The sequence below is a fragment of the Macaca thibetana genome, chromosome 16, assembly GCF_024542745.1.
Source record: "Macaca thibetana thibetana isolate TM-01 chromosome 16, ASM2454274v1, whole genome shotgun sequence".
Taxonomy (NCBI): domain Eukaryota; kingdom Metazoa; phylum Chordata; class Mammalia; order Primates; family Cercopithecidae; genus Macaca; species Macaca thibetana.
In genome coordinates, this window is record NC_065593.1 from 1,801,067 (window position 1) to 1,826,663 (window position 25,597).

Genomic DNA, 25,597 nt, shown 5'->3' on the forward strand with positions numbered 1-25,597 from the left:
ATTCTCTTCCATTCCAAAGATAAGACATCCATCCATCTGTATGGTCTGTCTTTATGCCAGTACCATACTCTCTTGATTACTATTGCTGTGTAATAAGTTTTGAAATCAGAAAGTAAGAGTGAGATTTTGGTATCTGAGTAACAGTCGTCATAGCATTAGTTGGGAAGTATTCCCTCTTCTTTACTCTGGTCCCTCTTTCTTTTTTATTTAACTGTGTATCTTGGAGATTGTTCCTTCTCAACACATAATGAGAGCCCCTTTCCCTACCCTCCCACCCCCGCTATAGAGAGTTCTATAAGTGTCTGTTCAATTATTTTATTTGCTTAACCTATTACTTAGTCAGGGACATTAAGCTTGTTTATGTCTTTTATTTTAAAGAATGCTGCAATGAATACTCTTGTATATAAGTCATTTTCCATCAATATGAGTCTGTCTGTTACTGAATTTTTAGAAGTGGAATTTCTAGGTCAACCTATGGCTCTGTATTTCACAAAAATACCAATTCTGACTTTTCTTGTGGAGGTGGGGAGTAGGAGGTAGAATGCTGGAGGGTAACATGCTGTACTCAGCTAGCTAGTCATTTTAGAAAGGGTTTCCTTAGCTTCTTTTTGTCATATGGCCTCACCAAGAATCAAACACCCTGTAAATAAACATTCCTATTTACCCTGTAAACATGGGGTTTTACTACCCAGGATACATATTTCTGTATGGATGAGAGCTTTTCACACTGAGGAATAATGCTGTGAGTACAGCACATTTGTTGGAACTTAGGTCATTAAGAATGTTTTATAAATTCATATATTACACATTTTATTTTATTTTATTTTTTAGTTTTTAAGACAAAGTCTTCCTCTGTTGCCCAGGTCGGAGAGCAGTGGTGCAATCTGGGCTCACTATGACCTCCACCTCCTGGGCTCAAGTGATTCTCATGTCTCAGCCTCCAGAGTAGCTAGGATTACAGGCATGCACCACCATGCCCGACTAATTTTTGTATTTTTAGTAGAAACGGGGTTTCACCATGTTGACTATGCTGGCCTCGAACTCTTGGCCTGAAGTGATTGGCCCACCTTAGCCTCCAAAAGTGCTGGGATCCTTGTATTGGGTAAAAGATGAATATTGAGGGCTGCATGGTAGCTGATACCTGTAACCCCAGCACTTTGTGAGACAGACGGGAGGAGTGCTGGAGCCCAGGAGATTGAGGCTGCAGTGAGTTGTGATCGCGCCATCACACTTCAACCTAGGGATTACAGGCTTCAGTCACTGTGCCTGACCTGTACATTTTAATATTGTGCTTTCCTCTTTTAGCTATGGTATGAGGTTACATTTCAGAGTCATTGTTGTTAAGCATCTTAATAGTGATGAGGTTGAGTGAAAGTTACTTCTATTTCAAACACTGAAGAAAATTTTGTACAAATCTGTCACATTCCAAGCCCAGGACTGATTGTTTCATATACTTCTAATTTTACAATTTCTATTGTAGTCCAGTGTGAAAAAAGCCAGTATTAAAATACTGAAAAATTTTGATGAAGCGATAATTGTGGATGCGGCAAGTCTGGATCCGGAATCTTTGTATCAGCGGACATATGCCGGGTAAGCTTAGCTCATGTGTAGAATTTTTACTAGTGTAAATAACTGCATCTTTTAAAATTTTTAAATTAAGTTTTACATTTTTTTCTAATCTATTATTATATGCCCAGAACTTTCACTTAGAGTGTGCAGTATAATGTGGTGGTTAAGTGTAAAGGCTCTGGAGTGACTTCCTGGGTTTTAATCTTGGCTCTGCTGCCGTTTATTGGCAAGCTGCTAACCTCTTGGTATCTCGGCTTTTTCATCTGTAAAATAAGAATAATAAAGTGAAAAGATGCCAACATCATTTACTCTGGGCTGCATAACTCATACTTGGAAAAATTATTTCTTTGAATTTAAGAATTAACTCGGGCCGGGCGCGGTGGCTCAAGCCTGTAATCCCAGCACTTTGGGAGGCTGAGACGGGCGGATCACGAGGTCAGGAGATCAAGACCATCCTGGCTAACACAGTGAAACCCCGTCTCTACTAAAAAAAATACAAAAAACTAGCCGGGCGAGGTGGCGGGCGCCTGTAGTCCCAGCTACTCTGGAGGCTGAGGCAGGAGAATGGCGTAAACCCGGGAGGTGGAGCTTGCAGTGAGCTGAGATCCGGCCACTGCACTCCAGGCTGGGCGACAGAGCGAGACTCCGTCTCAAAAAAAAAAAAAAAAAAAAAAAAAGAATTAACTCGGTTGTTCATTTTAGCTTGTGATCAAAAGGTAGTGATTTATAGGACATGCCACTTACTAAAATTTACCACAGATCCAATCAGAAAATCACTTTCTCTTCCCTAAAGGTGGCTTGATTAACATGTAAAGGTGTGTAAAGACTTGATTACCCTACCCTGACCCATTCCCTAGTTCCCAGCAGTACCATGAAAAAGTGATTTCAAGATACTTAATTGCTTTCAGTAGAAAGTAACAGAGGTAGCCCAGGCGCAGTGGCTCACGCCTGTAATCCCAGCACTTTGGGAGGCTGAGGCAGGCAGATCACCAGGTCAGGAGATCGAGACCATCCTGGCTAACATGGTGAAACCCCGTCTCTACTAAAAAGACAAAAAGCCGGGCGTGGTGGCAGGCACCTGTAGTTCCTGCTACTTGGGAGACTGAGGCAGGAGAATGGCATGAACCCGGGAGGCAGAGCTTGCAGTGAGCAGAGATTGCGCCACTGCACTGCAGCCTGGGTGACAGAGCGAGACTCTGTCTCAAAAAAAAAAAAAAAAAAAAAAAAGAAAGTAACAATGGTGGCCGGGCGCGGTGGCTCAAGCCTGTAATCCCAGCACTTTGGGAGGCCGAGACGGGCGGATCACGAGGTCAGGAGTTCGAGACCATCCTGGCTAACACGGTGAAACCCCGTCTCTACTAAAAAATACAAAAAACTAGCCGGGCGAGGTGGCGGGCGCCTGTAGTCCCGCCTGCTCGGGAGGCTGAGGCAGGAGAATGGCGTAAAAACCCGGGAGGCAGAGCTTGCAGTGAGGTGAGATCCGGCCACTGCACTCCAGCCTGGGCGACACAGCGAGACTCCGTCTCAAAAAAAAAAAAAAAAAAAAAAAGAAAGTAACAATGGTTACTTTCTGGAGACTGAGGAGCCTGGAAAGTACTTGAAGGAAATAAAAGATTTGTTTGACCACACTGTATTTGGAAAGCCAGCTTCTTCAGCTGTGTTGCTTTGTATAGTGATCTTTAGTTCTTCTTTTAGAAAATAATGGAAAAGGCTGGGCACAGTGGCTCACGCCTGTAATCCCACCACTTTGGGAGGCTGAGGCGGGTGGATTACCTGAGCTCTGGAGTTAGAGACCAGCCTAGGCAACATGGTGAAACCCCATGTCTACTAAAATACAAAAAGCTGGGTGTGGCGGCGTGTGCCAGTAGTCCCAGCTACTCAGGAGGCTGAGGCAGGAGAATTGCTAGAACCCGGGAGGCGGAGGTTGCAGTGAGCTGAGATCACGCCACTGCACTCCAGCCTGGGCGAGAGAGCAAGACTCTGTCTCAAAAATAATAATAATAAAAAATAATGGACAGTAAACCTAAATGAGTTCATTCCCAAAGATGATGTTATTCTTAAAGAATGTTTCATTTATTTAAGACCTTACATAAAGTCTATCCATTGTGTGATGTTTCACTTCTGTAATTGTGTATGTGTGTAATGTAAATATATATGTTTTTGTTTTGTTTTTTTGAGACAGAGTCTCGCTCTGTCACCCAGGCTGGAATGCAGTGGTGCAGTCTCATTCTCTGCAACCTCTGTCACCCCAGGTTCAAGCGTTTCTCCTGCCTCAGCCTCCCAAGTAGCTGGGACTACATGCGTGTGCCACCACGCCCGGCTAATTTCTTGTATTTTTAGTAGAGACAGGGTTTCACCGTTCTAGCCAGGATGGTCTCGATCTCCTGACCTCATGATTCACCTGCCTTGGCCTCCCAAGGTGCTGCTATTACAGGCGTGAGCCATCACGCCCAGCATGTATTTTTTAAATGTATAAAATGAAGCAGAAAAGAGAAGTGATCATTTTTCTTTATCTTTAAAGATTACCTTCGCCAGGCACAGTGGCTCACACTTGTAATCCCAGCACTTTGGGAGGCTGAGGCAGGCAGATCACTTGAGGTCAGGGGTTCAAAACCAGCCTGGCCAACATGGTGAAACCCTGTCTTTACTAAAAATAAATAAATAAAGATGGTTTTTAATATTTGTTTTAGTTTTGTGATTTTAGCATCTTCCTGAAATTTTTCTCAAGGCAAGTAAATTGTATCAGTTGGTATATCAGCACCCATATATGAAATAACTTATTAGGAGGGTATCTTTAAAATAAGATCTACTTTGCCTGAAATAAACTGATATATTGATGTTCACAGAATTTTTCTTTTAACCAACTTGACAAATGCATTATTCTTGACCTCAAGTGATCCACCTTCCTCAGCCTCCGAAAGTGCTGGGATTACAGGCATGAGCCACCGCACCTGGCATTATTCTTATAAAAAATTAAATTTATGGCCGGGCGCAGTGGCTCAAGCCTGTAATCCCAGCACTTTGGGAGGCCGAGACGGGTGGATCACGAGGTCAGGAGATTGAGACCATCCTGGCTAACACGGTGAAACCCCATCTCTACTAAAAAATACAAAAAACTAGCCGGGCGAGGTGGCGGGCGCCTGTAGTCCCAGCTACTCAGGAGGCTGAGGCAGGAGAATGGCGTAAACCCGGGAGGTGGAGCTTGCAGTGAGCTGAGATCCGGCCACTGCACCCCAGCCTGGGCGACAGAGCAAGACTCCGTCTCAAAAAAAAAAAAAAAAAAAAAAAATTAAATGTATAGTTAAGTTTAGTGTCCCCTTTGTTCATGTACCATTGCTTATTTTCTTCCGTTCCTACTCACAGTAATCATTCTTATGGTATGCATTTTTGTTTGCTTGTTTTTATATAATTGATATTACGCTCCATTCTGTACGTTGTACTTTCATTCACAGTGAGTTTTGGGCATTCCTATGTTCGTCTATACAGACTTACCTCATTTTAACTATACTGTAGTATTCCGTATATAATATTTATTATAATTCATAACTGTAGCAGAATATCTCACAGTGTATGTGTTACTGTTTTGCCATTTTAGTATCAATGAGTATTTAAGTCATTTGCAGTTTTTCCTTCTTATACCCAGTATCACAAAGGATCTCCTTTTATATGCTTCTTTCTACCAGGAAGCAGATTAAAAAAAAATTTTTTTTTTTTAATTTTTGAAAAAAAATGAAATGAAGTCTCACTATGTTGCCCAGGCTGGTCTCAAACTCCTAGGCTCAAGCAGTCCTTCCATCTTGGCCTTCCAAAGCACTGGGGTTACAGGCATGAACCACCACGCCTGGCCCAGATTTTAAAATTTGATAGCTCTTACAATTTACTTTTTAAAGTATCTACATCATTTTATGTTCTCACCAGTCATTAATGAGAATACTTGAGACTTTTGGCTGGACACAGTGGCTCACGCCTGTAATCCCAGCACTTTGGGAGGCCGAGGCAGGTGGATCAAGGGATCAAGACCACCCTGGCCAACATGGTGAAACCCTGTCTCTACTAAAAATACAAAAATTAGCTGAGCATAGTGGCGCACGCCCGTAGTCCTAGCTACTCGGGAGGCTGAGGCAGGAGAATCACTTGAACCCGGGAGGCAGAGGTTGCAGTGAACTGAGATCGCACCACTGCACTCCAGCCTAGCAACAGAGTGAGATTCCGTCTCAGAAAAAAAAAAAAAACAAAAAAACTTCAGACTTAATTTTTTTTCCAGTCTTAGGTTGAGATTGGGTTTCTTTTGGTATATCTCTTGATTGTTCAGGTTTTTTCCTCTATGAATTGACTATTCATCTCCTTTTCACATTATTTCTGTTGTGTGATTTTATTAGTGACTTGTTAAAATTCTGTATATTTCTTCAGCATGACACTTCATTATTCAAAAAAAAAATTCTGTACATGTTTCTCAATACTAATCATTGGTTGGTAATATCTTAAAAATAAGAACCTTACGTATTTTTTGCTTTTTTTTTTTTTGGAGACAGAGTCTTACTCTGTTGCCCAGGCTGGAGTGCAATGGTGTGATCTCGGCTCTCAGCTCACTGCAACTGCAACCTCTACCTCCCTGGTTCAAGCGATTCTCCTGCCTTAGCCTCCTGAGTAGCTGGGATTACAGGCACCCACCACCACTCCCGGCTAATTTTTATATTTTTAGTAGAGACAGCATTTCACCATGTTGGCTAGGTCTCAAACTGCTGGCCTCAAGTGATCCGCCTGCCCTGGCCTCCCAAAGTACTGGGATTATAGGCATGAGCCACCACGCCCGGCTGCTTTTTGCTTTTTACCTTTGTTTTATAGTACTATAGTTTTAGTATAAACAAACATATATACACACAACTATGGCTTTATAATATATTTCAGTCATTGTTAGAGCAAGGCCTACCTTTTGGCTGCTGCTTTGACAAAATTGTCTTGGCTATTCTTGTGCCTTTTTTCTTCTTTGTGAGTTTTAGAATTGTGAATTACCTGTTGACTCACCATGTTTTGTAAACCGTTTGAGGATTTCTAATGGAATTGCACTCAAAGGTTATCTTGCTTTCTGTGCAGCAACGTTTTATTTCAAATAAGCCCTACTTTAAGTTACATAGGATGGCTGTAAATTGTGTTTCTGGCTTTCTAGATTTAGATGAATTCTCCTAAATTTAAAACTGATTGTTAGCGGTTATAGTCTTCTGTTCATCCTTGTTTAGGAAGATGACATTTGGAAGAGTCAGTGACTTGGGGCAATTCATCCGAGAATCTGAGCCTGAACCTGATGTAAAGAAATCAAAAGGTTTGTGATGTTTTTATACTTCATATTAAGCCTTTACTCACATTGACTGTAAGTCATTTGACTGTAACTCAAAGACCACTGAAGGTTTAAACTGTTTATTTTGTAAAAATAACCACTGTATCTTTCACCTTGTGTTTATGGTCACAAGTAAGTACAAGGGCTTCATGTAGTCACATCTTTATGCAATTTCCTCTGAATCAAAAGTTAGTGAACTTGCTTTGCCACTCCAGAAGGCACATGAATATGAAAAAGCATTGTCAATTTTTTTATTTTATGGCAAAATACCCAACCTAAGTTGGACTTAATGTTTGAGACCCTTTATTTTATTAAATTGTTATATTTTTTCTTTTCTTTTTTTCCTTTTTTTTTTTTTTTTTTTTTTTTTTAAATAATTTTTTGAGACAGTTCTTGCTGTGTCACCCAGATTGGAGTGCAGTGGTCTGATCTCACCTCACTGCAACCTCTGCTTCCTAGGTTCTAGCGATTTTCCTGCCTCAGCCTCCTGAGTAGCTGGGACTACAGGTGCACATCACCACACCTGGCTGATTTTTGTATTTTTAGCAGTGATGGGGTTTCACTGCGTTGGCTAGGTTGGTCTCGTACTCCTGACCTCAAGCAATCCACCCGCCTTGGCGTCCCAAAGTGCTGGAATTACAGGTGTGAGCCACTGTGCCTGGCCTTATTAAATTATTTTTATTAAATTTCCTCAAGATTGATGAAAGTAATGAAATATACATAGAAAATAGACTGGATTAAGAAAATGTGGTACATATACACCATAGACTACTATGCAGCCATAAAGAAGGATGAGTTCATGTCCTTTGTAAGGACATGGATGAAGCTGGAAACCATCATTCTGAGCAAACTATCGCAAGGACAGAAAACCGAACACCGCATATTCTCACTCATAGGTGGGAATTGAACAATGAGAACACTTGGACACAGGGTGGGGAACATCACACACTGGGGACTGTTGTGGGGTTGGGGGAGAGGGGAGGGATAGCATTAGGAGATATACCTAATGTAAATGATGAGTTAATGGGTGCAGCACACCAACCAACATGGCACATGTATACATATGTAACAAAGCTGCACGTTGTGCACATGTACCCTGGAACTTAAAGTATAATAAATAAATAAATAAGAAATATATGTGGAAAATATTAATAGGTCAAAATTCAAATTGTTCATTTCATCACAAGAGTAGCTTAGTCAAATCCAAGGGTTAGACACAGAAATCTTTTTTGTCAAGTGCATTCTTTGTGACTGATTTCAGTTTCTTCCTGGTTTACACAGGAAGATTTCAGAAACAAATGTGGATCCGCGAAAGATGATATCTAGAAGTTTTCAGTTTGGTTGAATTGACAGTATTGTCTTTAATTTTTGTAAGAAGAAAATACTCAATTTTGATAAGTACGTTTAAGATTAAGAGCTGTTGGCTGGACGCTGTGGCTCACGCCTGTAATCCCAGCACTTTGAGAAGCCAAGGCAGGTGGATCACGAGGTCAAGAGATCGTGACCATCCTGACCAACACGGTGAAACCCCATCTGTACTGAAAACACAGAAATTAGCCAGACGTGGTGGCATGTGCCTGTGCAACCGCCTCCGGGTTTAAGCAATTCTGTTTTAGGCTCCCGAGTAGCTGGGATTATAGGCGCCATGGCTAATTTTTGCATTTTTAGTAGAGACAGGGTTTCACTACGTTGACCAGGCTGGTCTGGTCTCAAACTCCTGACCTCAGGTGATCCGCCTGCCTGGACCTCCCAAAGTGCTGGGATTATAGGCGTGATCCCCCATGTCTGGCCATTTATCTTATTTTCTTTTTTTTTTTTTCCTGAGATGGAGTCTTGCTCTGTTGACCAGCGTTGGAGTACAGTGGCATGATCTCAGCTCACTGTAACCTCTGCCTCCTGGGTTCAAGCAATTGTCCTGCCTCGGCCTTCCAAGTAGCTTGGATTACAGGCGCGCGCCACCACACCTGGCTAATTTTTGTATTTTTAGTGGAGACAGGGATTCATTATGTTGGCCAGGCTGGTCTCGAACTCCTAACCTCGTTATCTGTGCCCACCTCAGCCTCCCAAAGTGCTGAGGTTACAGGTGTGAGCCACTGCGCCCAGCCATCTTATTTTCTTTCTTCTTTTTTTTTTTTTTTTTGGCATGGGGGACAGAGTCTAGCTCTGTTGCCAGGCTGGAGTGTAGAGGCATGGTCTTGGCTCAGTGCAACCTCCACCTCCTGGGTTCAAGTGATTCTCCTGTAATCTCAGCCTCCCAAGTAGCTGGGATTACAGGTATGCACCACCAGGGCCAGCTAATTTTTGTATTTTTAGCAGAGATGGGGTTTCATCATGTTGACCAGGATGATCTCCATCTCCTGACCTCGTGATCCACCCACCTTGGCCTCCCAAAGTGCTGGGATTATAGGTGTGAGTCACCACACCTGGCCCATTTTATTTTCTTAATGCAATTATTATTTAGGTAATTAATTGCATCTCTTCATTTTGATGAATGATCTACTTTTTGGTCAGATATAAATTTGACAGAGTAAGCAAAAAATGCAACAATTATTGAAGTAATTTAAACCAAAAAAGGGCCTATTACCTAGTTGACTTTATCCAAATAATTACTTTTATTTCCTGTTTTGTCAGAGAAGTCTTAGGTACACTGTTGGGAAGAATCTTAAGACTGAAGGAAAATCTACACAGTTCATTCAGTAAATAATGTTTTGCTTTTCCTGAGTTAAGGAAAGGGAAAAAAATTGTGTATATGTTTTAAGTAAATGATTTTGAGTGCCTCTTTGTGTACTTGTATTCACACAGCAGGTTAGAAGATTCAGATCTTGCTTTCAAAAATTTGACAGTCTAGTAGTTATGTGCCTTTCTTTTTCTTCTTTTTTTTTTTTTTTTTGGAGACAGAGTCTTGCTCTGTTGCCCAGGCTGGAGTGCAATGGCGCGATCACGACTCACTGCAACCTCTGCTCCCCGGGTTCTAGCAATTATTCTGCGTCAGCCTCCCATGTAGCTGGGATTATAGGCACCTGCCACCACGCCTGGCTAATTTTTTGTATTTTTAGTAGAGATGGGGTTTTGCCATGTTGACCCTGCTGGCCTCAGACTCCTGGCCTCAAGTGATCTGCCCGCCTTGGCCTCCCAAAGTGCTGGGCTTACAGGCATGAGCTTGTATTGGATAAAAGAAGAATATTGGGGGCTGCATGATGGTTCATACCTGTAATCCCAGCACTTTGTGAGACTAAGACGGGAGAAGTGTTGGAGCCCAGGAAGGTGAGGTTGCAGTGAATTGTGATCGTGCCATCACACTTCCACCTAAGTAATGGAGCAAGACCCTGTCTCTAAAAAACAAAACAAAATTTTTTTAAGGAATACTAGGAAGAGGTCAGCGGCGGTTTCAGAACAGAGGAAGTGCCAGATGACCTTTGTGAGGCATTGGCCAGGAAGAACTCTACAGTGTCTTTTTTTTTTTTTTGAGACGGAGTCTCGCTCTGTCACCCAGGCTGGAGTGCAGTGGCCGGATCTCAGCTCACTGCAAGCTCCGCCTCCCGGGTTTACGCCATTCTCTGGCCTCAGCCTCCCGAGTAGCTGGGACTACAGGCGCCCGCCACCTCGCCCGGCTAGTTTTTTTTTTTTTTTGTATTTCTTAATAGAGACGGGGTTTCACCGTGTTAGCCAGGATGGTCTCGATCTCCTGACCTCGTGATCCGCCCGTCTCGGCCTCCCAAAGTGCTGGGATTACAGGCTTGAGCCACCGCGCCCGGCCTACAGTGTCTTTAGGCAGCTTCTGTCTATAAGGATAATGGAGTCTCCTCCCCGGTATTAATAGAAAATCTCTGAGCTGTTTTTTTTTTCCCCCCTGAGACGGAGTCTTGCTCTGTCGCCCAGGCTGGAGTGCTATGGCGCAATCTTGGCTCACTGCAAGCTCCGCCTCCTGGTTTCACGCCATGCTCCTGCCTCAGCCTCCGGAATAGCTGGCACTACAGGCATCGGCCACCACGCCCAGCTAATTTTTTTGTTACTTTTAGTAGAGACGGGGTTTCACCATGTCAGCCAGGATGGTCTCAATCTCCTGACCTCGTGATCTGCCCACCTCGGCCTCCCAAAGTGCTGGAATTACAGGCGTGAGCCACCGTGCCCGGCCGGTTTTTTTTTTTTTTTTTTTTTTTTTTTTTTAATCTGGTTTCATACCTCTGATAGCTCATGAAGAAGTGTTCCTGCTTCATACATATACGTGTTAGGTATAGCATAGGTGTTTGGTGTTCTGTTTGTTTCTGTTTGTTTTATATGAATTAAGGTGTATTATGAGCAGTTGAAGAGAAACAGGAAATTTTTTCCCAAACCACTATATCTGCTCGTTCTATTCATTCAGTCTCTTTATGTTATTCCTTCATTCATTCATTCTATAGAACAATGGAGTGCCTACTATATGCATCTACTGTTCTGGGTCCTGGGGAAGAAAGCAAAGTTCCTGCTTTCATGGAACTTACATTATATTGGTAGAGACAGTAACAGATAAACAAATGCAGCCTGTGTATGTGTGTTACATGAAAAGCAGGGTAGGGGGCTGGGAGAGAGTAGTAGGGAGTGCTGTTTTCAAGGTGGTTGTCGGGAAAGGCCTCACTGAGGAGGTGGCATTTTTAGTAGACCTGAGCGCTTTGGGGGCATAAGCCCAGGCAGCAAGTGGAGGAAGAGTGTTCATGATGGAAGGAACAAGGATAGAGGCCCGAAGCTAGAGAGCTCAGCATGATCAAGGAACAGCAAGCCCCGTGTGGCTGGAATGGAGTGAGCAAAGGAAGGAGCAGTAGAAGGTGAATGAGTTGGGAGGTCACCAGAGACCATGGCAAGGACTGGAAAGTGTCAGGGACACATTGGAATTTGGAGCAGGGAAATGATGGGATTTATGTTTTTAAGGGATTGCTGTATCAGCTATTTGGAAAATTAAGTGTAGGGCTTCAAGAATAGAAGCAGAGAAACAACATTCTTGCCGTAATCGTAGTCTAAGTAAGGGATGATGGTGGTGTGGATTAGGCTGGTAGTGGAAGACCAGTCCAGTTCGGGTTGTATTTGAAGGTAGAGGCAAAAACATTGTATTTCTACCAGCAAGCCCATCTATGAAGTTATTTGTATTATAATTTGATTGAGATACACCCACATAAACTAATGAATAGGAATGTCTGCAGTTGGGTTAAACACCCCCATATATCCTTCTTTTAATTCTTTTAATTGTCCAGACGTCTCTTTAAGTCAAAGCATTTTTTGGTGGTGTAGGAGCCTAGGGATTGAATTATTCACTCAGAAGGCATTTGAGTGATTACTGTGTGCCAGGCACTATGGTGAATGCCAAGGATGTAAATAAGAGGGCATAGTCTCAGTCTGTTTTACTCCAGCTTGGTTCCTTTTTAATGACCCTGACTTGTTAAGCGCATATCAGTTAACCTACAGAATGTTTAATCTTCTGAAATTTCCTGGTTTTTATTTAGCTTATTTCTCTCTCCTTGACATTTCTTGTAAACTGGAAGTTACACCTATAGTCTTGATGATTCGTGTTACACATTTTAGATTAGAACACATGGGTGTGTTGTATATGGTGTTTTTGAAAGGCTTTCTGTATATTGGTCTGTACATTAAAATATTGCCTGAATGGATACACGTAAAATTTAACAGTGATTATATTAGAGATGAGAAGAGGTGCCTTTTACTTTTCAATATACCCTTTTCCTCTGCTTTTTGAATTTTCTTGCCTTATGCATACTTTATTGCTTAATCATCCACCTCATCTCTTCCCCTGTGGCTTCCTGTTGCACTTGGAATGAAATCTAGACTCTTTGCTGTGACCTGTGAATGTCCCTTGCTGGCCTCTATCACCTTACTTTGAACCACTCCTTTCATGGACTGAGCTCTCATTGGACTATCTTTTATTCTTTTGCTGAAGTTTCTTCCCTTTGAGGGCCTCTGCAGTTGCTGTTTCATGACTGTGGCAAGCCCTGCCATGGCTTTCATGCAAGGATTGTTTCTCCTTCTTATCTCAATATTATCTCTTCAGAGAGGGACCTTTCCAACTCACATGATCTAAAATCCGTTGTATGTACCACTCACTACCACTTCTTTCTTTTCTTTTTCTTTTCCTTTTTTCTTTCTTTCTTTTTTTTTTTTTTTCTGAGACAGGGTCTTGCCCAGGCTGGAGTCACGACTCACTGCAGCCCCAACTTCTTGGGCTCAGATGATCCTTTCACCTCAGCCTCTCGAGTAGCTGGAACTGCAGGCACACACCACCACGCTTGGCTTATTATTTTACTTTTTGTAGAGACAGGGATTTGCCAAGGCTGGTCTCAAACTCCTACCTCAAGCAATGCACATCTCTCGGCCTCCCAAAGTGCTGGGATTACAGGAGTGAGCCACCATGCCCGGCCTATTTTCTTATTCACTGTCTGAAATTATCTTGTTCATTTATTTATATACTTGTTTATCAGCTGGACATGGTGCCTCACACCTATAATCCCAATACTTTGGGAGGCTAGTTTGGAGAATTGGTTGAGCCCAGGACTTCAAGACCAGCCTGGGCAACAAAGTGAGACCCTGTCTATAAAAAATTGTTTAAAAATTAGCTGGGCGTGGTGGCACATGCCTGTAGTCGCAGCTACTTGGGAGGCTGAGGTGGGAGAATCACTTGGGCCCAGGAGGTCGAGGCGACAGTGAGCCTTAATCGTGCCACTGCACTCTAGCCTAGTGACAAAGTGAGACCCTGTGTCTAAAAAGTAAATAAAAGTAGTTTCTCTTTCATGACTAGAATATTACCTCTATAAGAGCAGTGAGTTTGTCTGTATTATTTGGCACTATATTTCCTGATTCCAAAATTATGCCTAGCACATGGTAAGTACTCCTTAAATATTTATTGATTGAATTAATTAATACTTAAGAATTTCATTTGGGATTTTCTGAGTGATAAGATTATGGATTATATTTATGTAAGAAAAAAATCATTTTTTAAACTTGGTTGCCCTTTGCCACACTGACATACACACTATGTTTTCTTAGCCGGATTACTTGTGAGGATACTCACAGAGGCCATTCTCTTCTCAGTTCCCAAATAATTGATATTTCTTAGCATTTTCAAGCTCATGCAATTCTTAGATGATGTATCTGTGTATATCATCTCCTCATTCTACAAATATAGAAATTGAAGGCTGGGCACAGTGGCTCACGCCTGTAATCTCAGCAGTTTGCGAGACCAAGGTGAGAGGATCACTGAGGTCAGGAGTTCAAGACCAGCGTGGCCAACATGGTGAAGCCTCGCCTCTATTAAAAATACAAAAATTGGCCTGGCGCGGTGGCTCAAGCCTGTAATCCCAGCACTTTGGGAGGCCGAGACGGGCGGATCACGAGGTCAGGAGATCGAGACCATCCTGGCGAACACGGTGAAACCCCGTCTCTACTAAAAAAAAAATACAAAAAACTAGCCGGGCGAGGTGGCGGGCGCCTGTAGTCCCAGCTACTCGGGAGGCTGAGGCAGGAGAATGGCGTAAACCCAGGAGGCGGAGCTTGCAGTGAGCTGAGATCCGGCCACTGTACTCCAGCCTGGGCGACAGAGCGAGACTCCGTCTCAACAACAACAACAAAAAAATACAAAAATTAGGGCCGGGTGCGGTGGCTCACGCCTGTAATCCCAGCACTTTGGGAGGCCAAGGTGGGTGGATCACGAGGTCAGGAGTTTGAGACCATCCTGGCTAACCCCGTCTCTACTAAAAATACAAAAAATTAGCCAGGCATGGTGGCAGGTGCCTGTAGTCCCAACTACTCGGGAGGCTGAGGCAGGAGAATCCCTTGAACCTGGGAGGCAGAGGTTGCAGTGAGCTGAGATTGCATCACTGAACTCCAGCCTGGGTGACGGAGCGAGATTCTGTCTCCAAAAAAAAAAAAAAAAAGCCAGACGTGGTGGCGGGTACCTGTAATCCCAGCTACTAGGGAGGGTGAGTGAGGGAGGAGAATGGCTTGAACCCAGGAGGTAGAGTTTGCAGTGAGCTGATAATGCACCACTACATTCCAGCCTGGGCAACAGAGTGAGACTCCGTCTTAAAAAAAAAAAAAGAAAGAAATTGAGGAATGGGGAGATTGTGATTTGTGATTTGTTAGGAGTCACACAGCAGGTTAGTAGCAACTACAGGGCTTTGGTTCAGAATACCACCTTGACAACAGTTTGTTTACAGTTTGACCCCCCTTCCTCTGCCTCTCTCTCCTTCCTTATTGGGGGCAGCTGGAAAGAATTTTCATCATTTACTAGCCTATAGTTTTAATCTGAGTTTTGAAACCTTGATAATAGAGCACAGAGGAAAAGACTGAGTTTTCTTTTTTTGAGACAGTCTCGCTCCATGGCCCAGGCTGGAGTGCAGTAACACCACCTCAGCTCGTTGCAACCTCTGCCTCCCAGGTTCAAGCAATTCTGCCTCTGCCTCTCGAGTAGCTGAGCTTACAGGCACGTGCCACCACGCCCAGCTAATTTTCTGTGTTTTTGTTTCATTTTGTTTTTTTCTGAGATGGAGTCTTGCTTTGTCATCCATGCTGGAGTGCAGTGGCATGATCTTGGCTCACTCCAAGCTCTGTCTCCTGGATTCAAGCAATTCTTCTGCCTCAGCCTCCCTAGTAGCTGGGACTACAGGTGTGTGCTACCATCCCCAGTTCATTTTTGTATGTTTAGTAGAGACGGGGTTTCACTATGTTGACCAGGCTGATCTCGAACTCCTGATCTCAGGTTATCTGCCCGCCTCGGCCTCCCAAAGTGCTGGGATTATAGGCATGCGCCACCACACCTGACCATTTTTGTATTTTTAGTAGAGACGGGGTTCCACCATGTTGGTTAGACTGATCTCAAACTCCTGACCTCAAGTGATTTGTCCACCCCAGCCTCCCAAAGTGCTGGGATTACAGGCGTGAGCCACCGTGCCAGCCAAGATTGAGTTTTGAAAAGAGACTTCTGAGATTATGAGAAGGGCAAGCAAGGTAACTTAAGTTACATTAACATCATCTAGGAGACAGTGTAACAAGAAGGAATTGTAAAAGGATGTTATGAGCCTGTGCCCATGTAGTGGCAATCCCTTGTGCTTGAATACAGTGGCAGGAGACAAAACTGTACTTAAATTGATAAATCCCTTACATGTCATTTTAAGGATCTTAGACTCGCATCATGTAGACATCAGAGATTTCTAAACAAAGTACTAACCAGATGTTTTCCTTGTCAGTAGAATGAGAATGAATTGGAGTTGGGAGAAACTGGCATCAGGGACACCAGTCAGCCAGTGGAATTAGCTAGTAATGTAGATAGGAGAAGAAAAAGATTCAAAGTTAGGTAGTGGTAGCAAGAATTAGAGGGAAGGTCAGATTTATGATATGTCCAAGGTTGAATTCTAAGGTGAAATTTGGTAACCAGATTTCATGTTTAAATTGGGAAGGTAGATTGAGATTTTTTTTAACATGGGTTCTCTAGATGAAAATGTGTGACGTTAACTGAGACACACAACACAGAAGAAGAGTAGGTGGGAGATAGATTAGTTCAGTTTGAAATAGGTTCAGTTTGAGATGCCTTTGGACAATTTGGAACTACAGATTTGACACTCAAGGGGTTTCTAAGTTATCTGCAGATCAAAGGAAGTTAAATCCACACAAGGGAATGAGATGCCCAAAGAGAATGTGTTGAAGATGAAAGGAAAGCTGGCAGTTGGATCCTGGAGAAGCTCCATGTTAAAGGAGGACGGAATGCACAGAGGAAGAGTCTAAGATGTGGGTTTGGAGGAAAAAGTATCAGTCAATAAGAGGGAGACTGTCAATAGAGTGACTCTGCAGGGTGGCCTGAAAAGAGAACAGTGCATGGGATGATTCAACAGCCAGTTGAGCCTTCAGGCAGAGCATTTAACATTGTGGCTCTGTAGACTCTGGTTGGCAGTAAAATTTGAATAAACCAATATTTAAACCCTTAGGTAATAATAAAAATTGAGGGAAAAGGATCCAGGTTTTGTATTTTTTATGAATTCAGTTATTGAATGAATCAGGACCTCGCCTCAAGAAATAATCTACCAACAATTAACTTGGTTTAAAGCAAAGTTAGCAAGTAAGAGTGTTCAAATTATTAAATAACAAAGTAAGCTGTGTATTTCATTTGTAGAAATAGAGGCTGGCCTACTTCAGATGATTCTCAGCATGTGATTACAGATGTGGGCTTACACATCCTAGGAAGTTAAGGTGTACTCTAGCTCGGATGGAGTATGGCTCTTTGAAACTCTTCTCTCACCCGGCTAGTTTATATAGACCAGTGAACTAGAATGTAGTGGCATACTCTGTCCTAGAAACCATTTTATATAGGATCTGGTCTGGAAGGTTTGAAAACATAACAAATGTGTTGATGTCTCCCAATGTATTGCTAGATTCTTACCCAAGAGCAATATCCTGGTTAGGGTTTTGTTTTGTTTTTTAATGTTTGCTGCAAACTAACACTAGATATTAGTTTCTTTCATCAAGTGAGGAGAGTAGAAGAAAAGTCCAGAACTCTGAAACACCTTTTCAAAAGTTTGTCAAGCCATGATGTTTGCAAGTTAAATACTCTGTTATGGAAGCAATATAATCAGTTTTTATTAATGCAACATTCCTTAGTGTTTTGGATGGTATCACATAAGAATATCCATGTCTGGAAGCAACAGCTTTTAAAAGAGCATTTTGTTGTTGGTGGTGGTGATGTTGGGTTTTTGTTTTTGAAATGGAGTCTCACTCTGTTGCCCAGGGTGGAGTACAATGGTGTAATCTGGGCTCACTGCAACCTCCGCCTCCCGGGTTCCAGCGATTCTCCTGCCTCAGCCTCCCAAGTAGCTGGGATTATAGGTGCCTGCTACCTGGCTAAATTTTTTTTTATTATTTACATTTTTAGTAGTGACATGGTTTCATCATGTTGGCCAGGCTGGTCTCAAACTCCTGACCTCAGGTGATCCACCCACCTTGGCCTCCCCAAAAGTGCTAGGATTACAGGAGTGAACCACCGTGCCCAGCTTTTTTTGCAGCCTCCACTCCTGGGTTCAGGCAATTCTCCTGCCTCAGCCTCCTGAGTAGCTGGGATTATAGGTGCCTGCCACCATGCCCGGCTGATTTTTGTTATTTTAGTAGAGACAGGGGTTTCACCATGTTGGCCAGGCTGGTCTCGAACGCCTAACCTCAGGTGAACCACCCACCTCAGCCTCCCAAAGTGCTATGATTACAGGTGTGAACCACCACGGCCAGCCAAATAAGAGCTTTTTTTTTTTTTTTTTTTTTTTTTTTTTTTTTTTTTGAGATGAAGTCTCGCTCTTGTCCCCTAGGCTGCAGTGCAATGGTGCGATCTTGGCTCACCACAACCTCCGCCTCCCAGGTTCAAGCAATCCTTCTGCCTCAGCCTCCCGAGTAGCTGGGATTACAGGCGCACACCACCATGCCTGGCTAATTTTTGTATTTTTAGTAGAGACAGAGTTTCACCATGTTGGCCAGGCTGGTCTTGAACCCCTGACCTCAGGTGATCCGCCTGCCTCGGCCTCCCAAAGTGCTAGGATTACAGGCGTGAGCCACTGTGCCCAGTGCATTTTTAATGTAAGATTATGCATGAAATGTACATTCAATTTTGTTTTTGTTTACTAGGATCCATGTTCTCACAAGCTATGAAGAAATGGGTGCAAGGAAATACTGATGAGGTAAATTCTACTTTTAGGATAAAGAGATTTCTGTTTATAAGTGCCATCCTTGTGTAAGTAAGGTTTTAAATTTTCTTTTTCTTTAGTTCCCGTGTTTAAGCAGCATGGCACATTTATGCTCTCTTATCCACAATGCACCAAGAAAGGGTGGCCCCTTCTTAACATATAACAATTGCCTGATAGTAGCAGTGAAAGTATCTTCAGTCCAGAGGCTAGGACCACTGAAGGATATACATGCTTTCAAGTTTCCATCAGCCAGCAGGCATCAGTAATCAATGTATAGATCAAAAGCTCAAATGTTTCCCTCCCCGCCATCAGTTTTACTTGAAGTAGTGGAGGCTTGCTTTTTTAATAGTTAAGAACATTGAGAGATGGGAGGTGAAAAAAGGAAAGTGTTTTATTTTGACCATCTAACCTGAAAGTAGTTCCAGTGCTAGGTATCCAGTAGTTGACACTGGAAGACAGGGAATGACATGTTAATATTCATAGCCAGAGGGTGGCCCAGGTTTTTTCGTATGTGGGAATGAAATTCTTATCCAAATAAGTAGAAATGATGTGCATAATTATGCCATTTGTTAAGAGCACGGAGTATGTGCATCTCGATCCATCTAATGAATAACTGTTATCACCAGTTTAAATTATTTTTTTTAGGCCCAGGAAGAGCTAGCTTGGAAGATTGCTAAAATGATAGTCAGTGACGTTATGCAGCAGGCACAGTATGATCAGCCATTAGAGAAATCTACAAAGGTAAGGATGACTTTGTTTTGTGTAGACTAAAAAGTATTATTTTCCAGGTATAAAAATAAAAAAGGACATAAGGGGTTTCTTTGCCTTTGAAGGATTAACTGCTATGGGGATTACCTTCTTATCATAAGCAACTAGAAAACAGACAAACTAAATGAAACAACTGTTTCCATATATTGGACAATGGGCAATACAGGGAAACCATTGAAACCAAACAGAGCCCAGTCTTGCTGAACGAAAGAGTTAAAAGTCAAAGTTCAGGCCAGGTGCAGTGGCTCACGCCTGTAATCCCAGCACTTTGGGAAGCCAAGGTGGGTGAATCACTTGAGATCAGGAGTTCAAGACCAGCCTGGCCAACATGGTGAAACCCCGTCTCTACTAAAAATACATAAATTAGCTGGGTGTGGTGGCAGGCGCCAGTAATCCCAACTATTTGGGAGGCTGAGGCAGGAGAATCGCTTGAGCCAGGGAGGTGGAGGTTGCAGTAAGCTGAGATCACGCCACTGCACTGCGGCCTGGGCAACAAGAGCGAAACTCCATCTCAAACAAACAAACAAACAAAAAATCAAAGTTCAGAGAGACCAATTTGAGTAGAAGTTGTAGGATAAGGTACCAGAAAAGAGGAAGCTGCCCAGAAAGAAAGCTGTAGAGATATTTAGAGAGGTTTCCTTGGATCCTTGGCCTAGGTTATCTGTATATGTGTGGGGTGAAAATGCATATGTCCAGGTAAAGAACCCCCCAGAAATTAGTAGGCTGAACATAGGGCTAAGAAAAGTTCGTGGCCAGAAGGATCTGGCCAGAGTAGAGAGACTTTGTGATACACAAGGCATTGGGTAGGGTCTTCACAAAGGTCATGCCTTACTACTGAAGTTAAATTAGGTCTAGAGTACAACCACCTGAACCAAGTTTGAAAGCAAATTTTTAAAGGATCAAATTACTCTAACAACTGCATGCCAAAACAAAGGGCTAACCCTCTTTACAGTAACACAACAAAATTCAGCACTTCACAGTGTAAAGTTAGAATGTCTAATGTCCAGGCTGGGCGCAGTGGCTCATGCCTGTAATCCCAGCACTTTGGAAGGCTGAGACAGGTGATGACCTGAGGTTAGGAGTTCAAAATCAGCCTGGCTAACATGGTGCAACCCTGTCTCTATGAAAAATAGAAAAAATTAGCCAGGCGTGGTGGCGGGCGCCTGTGATCCCAGCTACTCGGGAGGCTGAGGCAAGAGAATTGCCTGAACCCAGGAGGTGGAGGTTGCAGTGAGCCGAGATCACACCACTGCACTCCAGCCTAGGCAAAAAGAGCAAAACTCAGACAATGAGACGAGACAAGACGAGACGAGGAGATGAGATGAAAATTCTGACATCAATCACAAATTACCAAGTATGACATGAAGTTAATCTATAACCAGGAGAAAACTCAGTCTATAGAAACAGACCCAGATATGAGAAAGATGGTGAATTTAAATATTAAAAATATGCTCAAGTGACCAGGCGCGGTGGCTCATGCCTGTAATCTCAGCATTTTGGGAGGCCGACATGGGTAGATCACGTGAGGTCAGGAGTTCAAGACCAGCTTGGCCAATATGGTGAAACCCCTTCTCTACTAAAAATACAAAAAAAAATAGCTGGGCATGGTGGCAGGTGCCTGTAGTCCCAGCTACGTGGGAGGCTGAGGCACAAGAATCACTTGAACCCGGGAGGCGGAGGTTGCAGTAAGCCGAGATTGCGCCACTTGTACTTCAGCCTGGACAACAGAGTAAGACTCCATCTCAAAAAAAAAAAAAAAAAGTTCAAGAATATCAAGGAAAACAAGAGTATAATGAGAAAAATGCAAAATAGTTTTAAAAGAACCAAATTGAATTTCTTGAAATAAAAAATTCCAGAAATGGGGGCCAGGCACAGTGGCTCACGTCTATAATCCCAGCACTTTGGGGGAGCCGAGGCAGGCAGATCACCTGAGATTGGGAGTTTGAGACAGCCTGACCAACATGGAGAAACCTCATCTCTACTAAAAATACAAAATAAGCTGGGTGTGGGGGCGCATGCCTGTAATCCCAGCTACTTGGGAGGCCGAGGCAGGAGAATCGCTTGAACCCCAGAGGCAGAGGTTGCGGTGAGCTGAGATCGCACCAGTGCACTCCAGCCTGGGCCACAAGAGTGAAACTCCATCTCAAAAAAAAAAAAACACACACAAACAGTAGACTCAAAGAACTAGCTGAGTTTTTCTGTAGGTAGTAACTGTGACCTTTTGCAGGTGACTACTTTAGTTCCTCATGTCCTCATTAGTAGATCAGAGAAATTCAACACCAAAACCCCAAAAGAAAAACCCCTTCTAATCCTCATTCCATGATTTTATGAATGCATGAAGTCCTAGGCCTGTGAAGGAATACCCAGTCTCTTTATCCTGTGTTGGTACCTCTCTCTTCAACCTCCAACTCGACATTTGCCTATAGGATGTACTTGGACATTCAGCATAAACTACCTTACACCATTACTGAATTGCTTCATGTGCACATGTCCCATGCCACAATACCGGGGACCCAGTGATATTTGTCCCCAGTGCTGTGAGTACAGGAGAGAGTCAGTGAATGTCTGCATGCGTGTCTTTACCATCCCTCTTGAATATGCTGTAGGGTTAATTCCTAGAAGTAGACTTACTCTGTTGAAAATTGGCAGTATTTTTCATTCTAATATCTATTGCCAACATGGGAAAGCAAGTCTGGATGCCAGTCCTTGTTAAATGACCCTTGGGTAAGTTACCTAACCTCTTTAAGCTTCTGTTCACTCATATGTTAAAACAAGGAAAATTACAATATCTTACCTCACAAAATTGTAGTTAGCTTCTGGCTGTCATAAACTCTGGTATATAGTAAACACTAAGTGTTGGTGTCCATCCTTAATTTGTAATAATAGGTCACTTGTTAGAGAAAAGCACCTTACCATTTTCTTTTCTTTTCTTTTTTCAGTTATGACTCAAAACTTGAGATAAAGGAAATCTGCTTGTGAAAAATAAGAGAACTTTTTTCCCTTGGTTGAATTCTTCAACACAGCCAATGAAAACAGCACTGTATTTCTGATCTGTCACTGTTGTTTCCAGGAGAGAATGGGAGACAATCCTAGACTTCCACCATAATGCAGTTACCTGTAGGCATAATTGATGCACATGACGTTCACACAGTGAGAGTCTTAAAGATACAAAATGGTATTGTTTACATTACTAGAAAATTATTAGTTTTCCAATGGCAATAACCCATTTATGAGAGTCTTTTAGCCTACTGGAATAGACAGGGACCACATCCTCTGGGAAGCAGATAAGCATAGAACCGATACTTGATGCACACTCGTAGCAGTAACTCATCCCTAACAGCATCATAAAGCAGGTGCCAGAGGTGCTTTGCTTTGTCCTTCCAAAGCAGGTGAGTCAGCCCCACCGAGAGCCAGGCAGCTCTGAGTGGCAGCGTGGTGCTAGCAGCTTCAGTGGAACAGGGTGAGAGTAAATTATGCAGTCTTCCTTGACAGCAGCATTAATTTGGAAGGAAGCTGACAAGTCATGGGTCAAGTTTCAGTGACTTCTTCCTTCCTTTGATGGCAGTATACAGTTTTCACATTTAATTCCTCCTCCTGAGATGCAGTATACTTAAAACCATTCTCTCTCCTGCTAACAGAAGGGTGTGAATCTGGTTTACTTTGAGCATTAGGATTTGCCCCTTTGGAATTCTGCACTCCAGTACTTAACTTTCCCTTCAGAATACATGTGGAAAGAAAGAAATCATAGCGATGACTCCAATTTTGCCCCTGTGGCACCTTGAACAAAACAGTTATTCCCAAATTACACTTTTTTTTTTTTTTAACATAAGGTGAGCGGGATGATTGGGGAGAGAGAAACATTCGACTTTGTTTGACTGCCTCCCCCATTCTTTGCTGTGAGCTGGGAAGTGTGCAGTTGGTGGTCTTTCTTCTCCTTTCTTTAGGACAGTAAGAGACTCACTCACTGCACTTCTGCTCAGTTGGCTTCTGCATCGGGACCGCACAGCCATCAGCAGGGCTGCCCAGTTGGTGAGCACACTCCATTGACCACGTGGCGCCAGTGCTTCCTCAATGCACATGATTGTTTGAGAAGAAAGAAAGTTCTCTTAGATGTTACTGCTTTTGCTCAGACTTTGCAAAAAAAAAAATATATATATATATATATGTATAAATATATAATTATTAATCACTTTTGTCCTTGAGAAAGTCTTGAATGAACAGAGAATTTATTCCATTGCAATATTTGATTGTATAGAGGCACACTGTTTCATCGACAGAAGAAGCAAAAAGGCTTTGTGTAAGTTTTTGGTACTATGTACCACCTCTGTTATTCTTTTAAAGCTGAAGTATTCATGTACTTAAACCATATTATATTTAATTGTGTTTGATTTTAAAATATATATATGAGAATTCTATTTAAAATTGTGTCAACTTTCTGCTTTCAGGGTATTTATGGCTCTTCTGCTGAAATATATTGATCTTTCTAAATATTTCCATTTGCTTTCTAAAAACTCAGAACATGAGCCACTACTGGACTTTGCCTTGTTTTTGGAGTGTATGGCATAAACCCAAGGTTTTTATTCGGCATCTATGCTATGATTAATTCATTTTGTTCTTTTAACAAAATATTTCCATCCATTTCACATTGCTTTAATCTTTAACAGAAAAGCAATATAAAGGTCATAGAATAAAATGTGGTTTTGGGCGACTCTTGCTGCCTCTGCATGTTTTGGAATAACAATTTCTACAAGACTCTAGGCTGTTTAAACTAGTGCTTTCAGTTAAGATAATTTCTGATCATTTCTTTGTAAATACAATTTGTGCTTCTGAGCTAGAGATGCCAAGTAGTTGTAAACGGCTTATAAAGAGAATAGCAGCAAATCTGACACTTGGCTACTTTTTTCTGCTCCACCTGCTTTGAGACACAGAAGCGGAGTGTGACCCGAAATTATTAGCCAGATGTAATATTTGATCTAAAGCAGATCCTTGTACTGATTTTAAAGTTGGAATTCGATTCCTCCAATATTGAGCACCCACCATGTTCCAGGCTCTGTGCATTGTGCTCATAAAATTAGATTCCCTGGTGGAGTATAGGTTCAAATAATCAGTTGAACACCCTTCATCTTTATCATGTTGTTGACATTGACACAAATTGTTTAAAAAAAAGATACTAGAGAGAAAGTGATACATTTTGTAACTTGATGTGTCTTCATCACTCTGCAAGATTTGATGAAAGTAAAAAGCAAATGTCAGCCAAATCCAGTGAACTGCAATAAAACAGGGAGCGACTTTTTGTAACTTTTCTACTTGGGTTTCAACATTCAGTAGAGCTTTTTGAAATTTAAGTAGTTTACAATACAGGAGCTTTGACTAGTTCAGTAGGAATTTGGAGGGGAAGGTCATTCTGAATTGTAGAAAAATACAAACTTCTTTGCTGTTTTATTTAAGTATTGAGAGCTAAGCACCTGATGAAGTGACTGACCTCTCTCCAGTGACACTATTTGGGTACCTGCCTGACTTCAGGAGTGGGGTTTGTTTCTACACAGTGAACTTTTCTCTCACCCTCTCCTCCCTCTTCCCCACATAGCAGTCGATTGGACCTGGGTTGAACTCCTGATCCAAATTTTGGGGCTGGGCACAGTGGCTCACACCTGTAATCCCAGCACTTTGGGAGGCCGAGACAGGCGGATCACTTGAGGTCAGGAGTTTGAGGCCAGCCTGGCCAACACGGTGAAACCCTGTCTCTACTAAAAATACAAAAATTAGCTGGGCGTGGTGGCACACGCCTGTAATCCCAGCTATGTGGGTGGCTGAGGCAGGAGAATTGCTTGAACCCGGAGGCGGAGGTTGTGCAATGAGCCGAGACTGCGTCACTGCATTCCAGCCTGGGTGACAGAGGGAGACTCTGTCTCCAAAAAAAAAAAAAAAAAAAAAAAAAGGGAAAAGAATTTTGGGCACGGTGACTCACTCATGCCTGTAATTACAGCATTTTGGAAGGCCCAAGATGGGCAGATCACTTGAGGACAGGAGTTCGAGACCAGCCTGGCCAACACAGTGAAACTCAGTCTCTACTAAAAAGACAAAAATTAGCCAGATGTGGTAGCAGGCATCTATAATCCTAGCTGCTCAGAAGGCTGGGGCAGGAGAATCACTTGAACCCAGGAAGCAGAGGTTTCAGTGAGCCAAGATCGCACCACTGCACTCCAGCCTGGGCAAGAGAGCAAGA

General features: G+C 42.6%; 1 protein-coding gene across 4 annotated transcripts in view; it reads left to right on the forward strand.

Annotated features, from left to right (window-relative positions):
- The window catches only part of AKAP10 (A-kinase anchoring protein 10), an 89,999-nt gene extending 66,206 nt beyond the window's left edge, over window positions 1-23,793 (forward strand). For 2 of the 4 annotated variants that reach the window (XM_050763886.1, XM_050763885.1), the window contains exons 11-14: window positions 1,481-1,590; window positions 6,807-6,889; window positions 18,545-18,597; window positions 19,249-21,156. In XM_050763886.1, coding sequence (XP_050619843.1) covers window positions 1,481-1,590; window positions 6,807-6,889; window positions 18,545-18,597; window positions 19,249-19,374 — 372 coding nt within the window. In that variant the 3' untranslated portion in view covers window positions 19,375-21,156. Of the gene's footprint in view, window positions 1-1,480; window positions 1,591-6,806; window positions 6,890-18,544; window positions 18,598-19,248; window positions 21,157-22,310 lie in introns of those variants that run through there. The other 2 variants (XR_007720285.1, XM_050763887.1) reach the window with 2 other exon arrangements.
- Window positions 23,794-25,597: the final 1,804 nt, after the last annotated feature.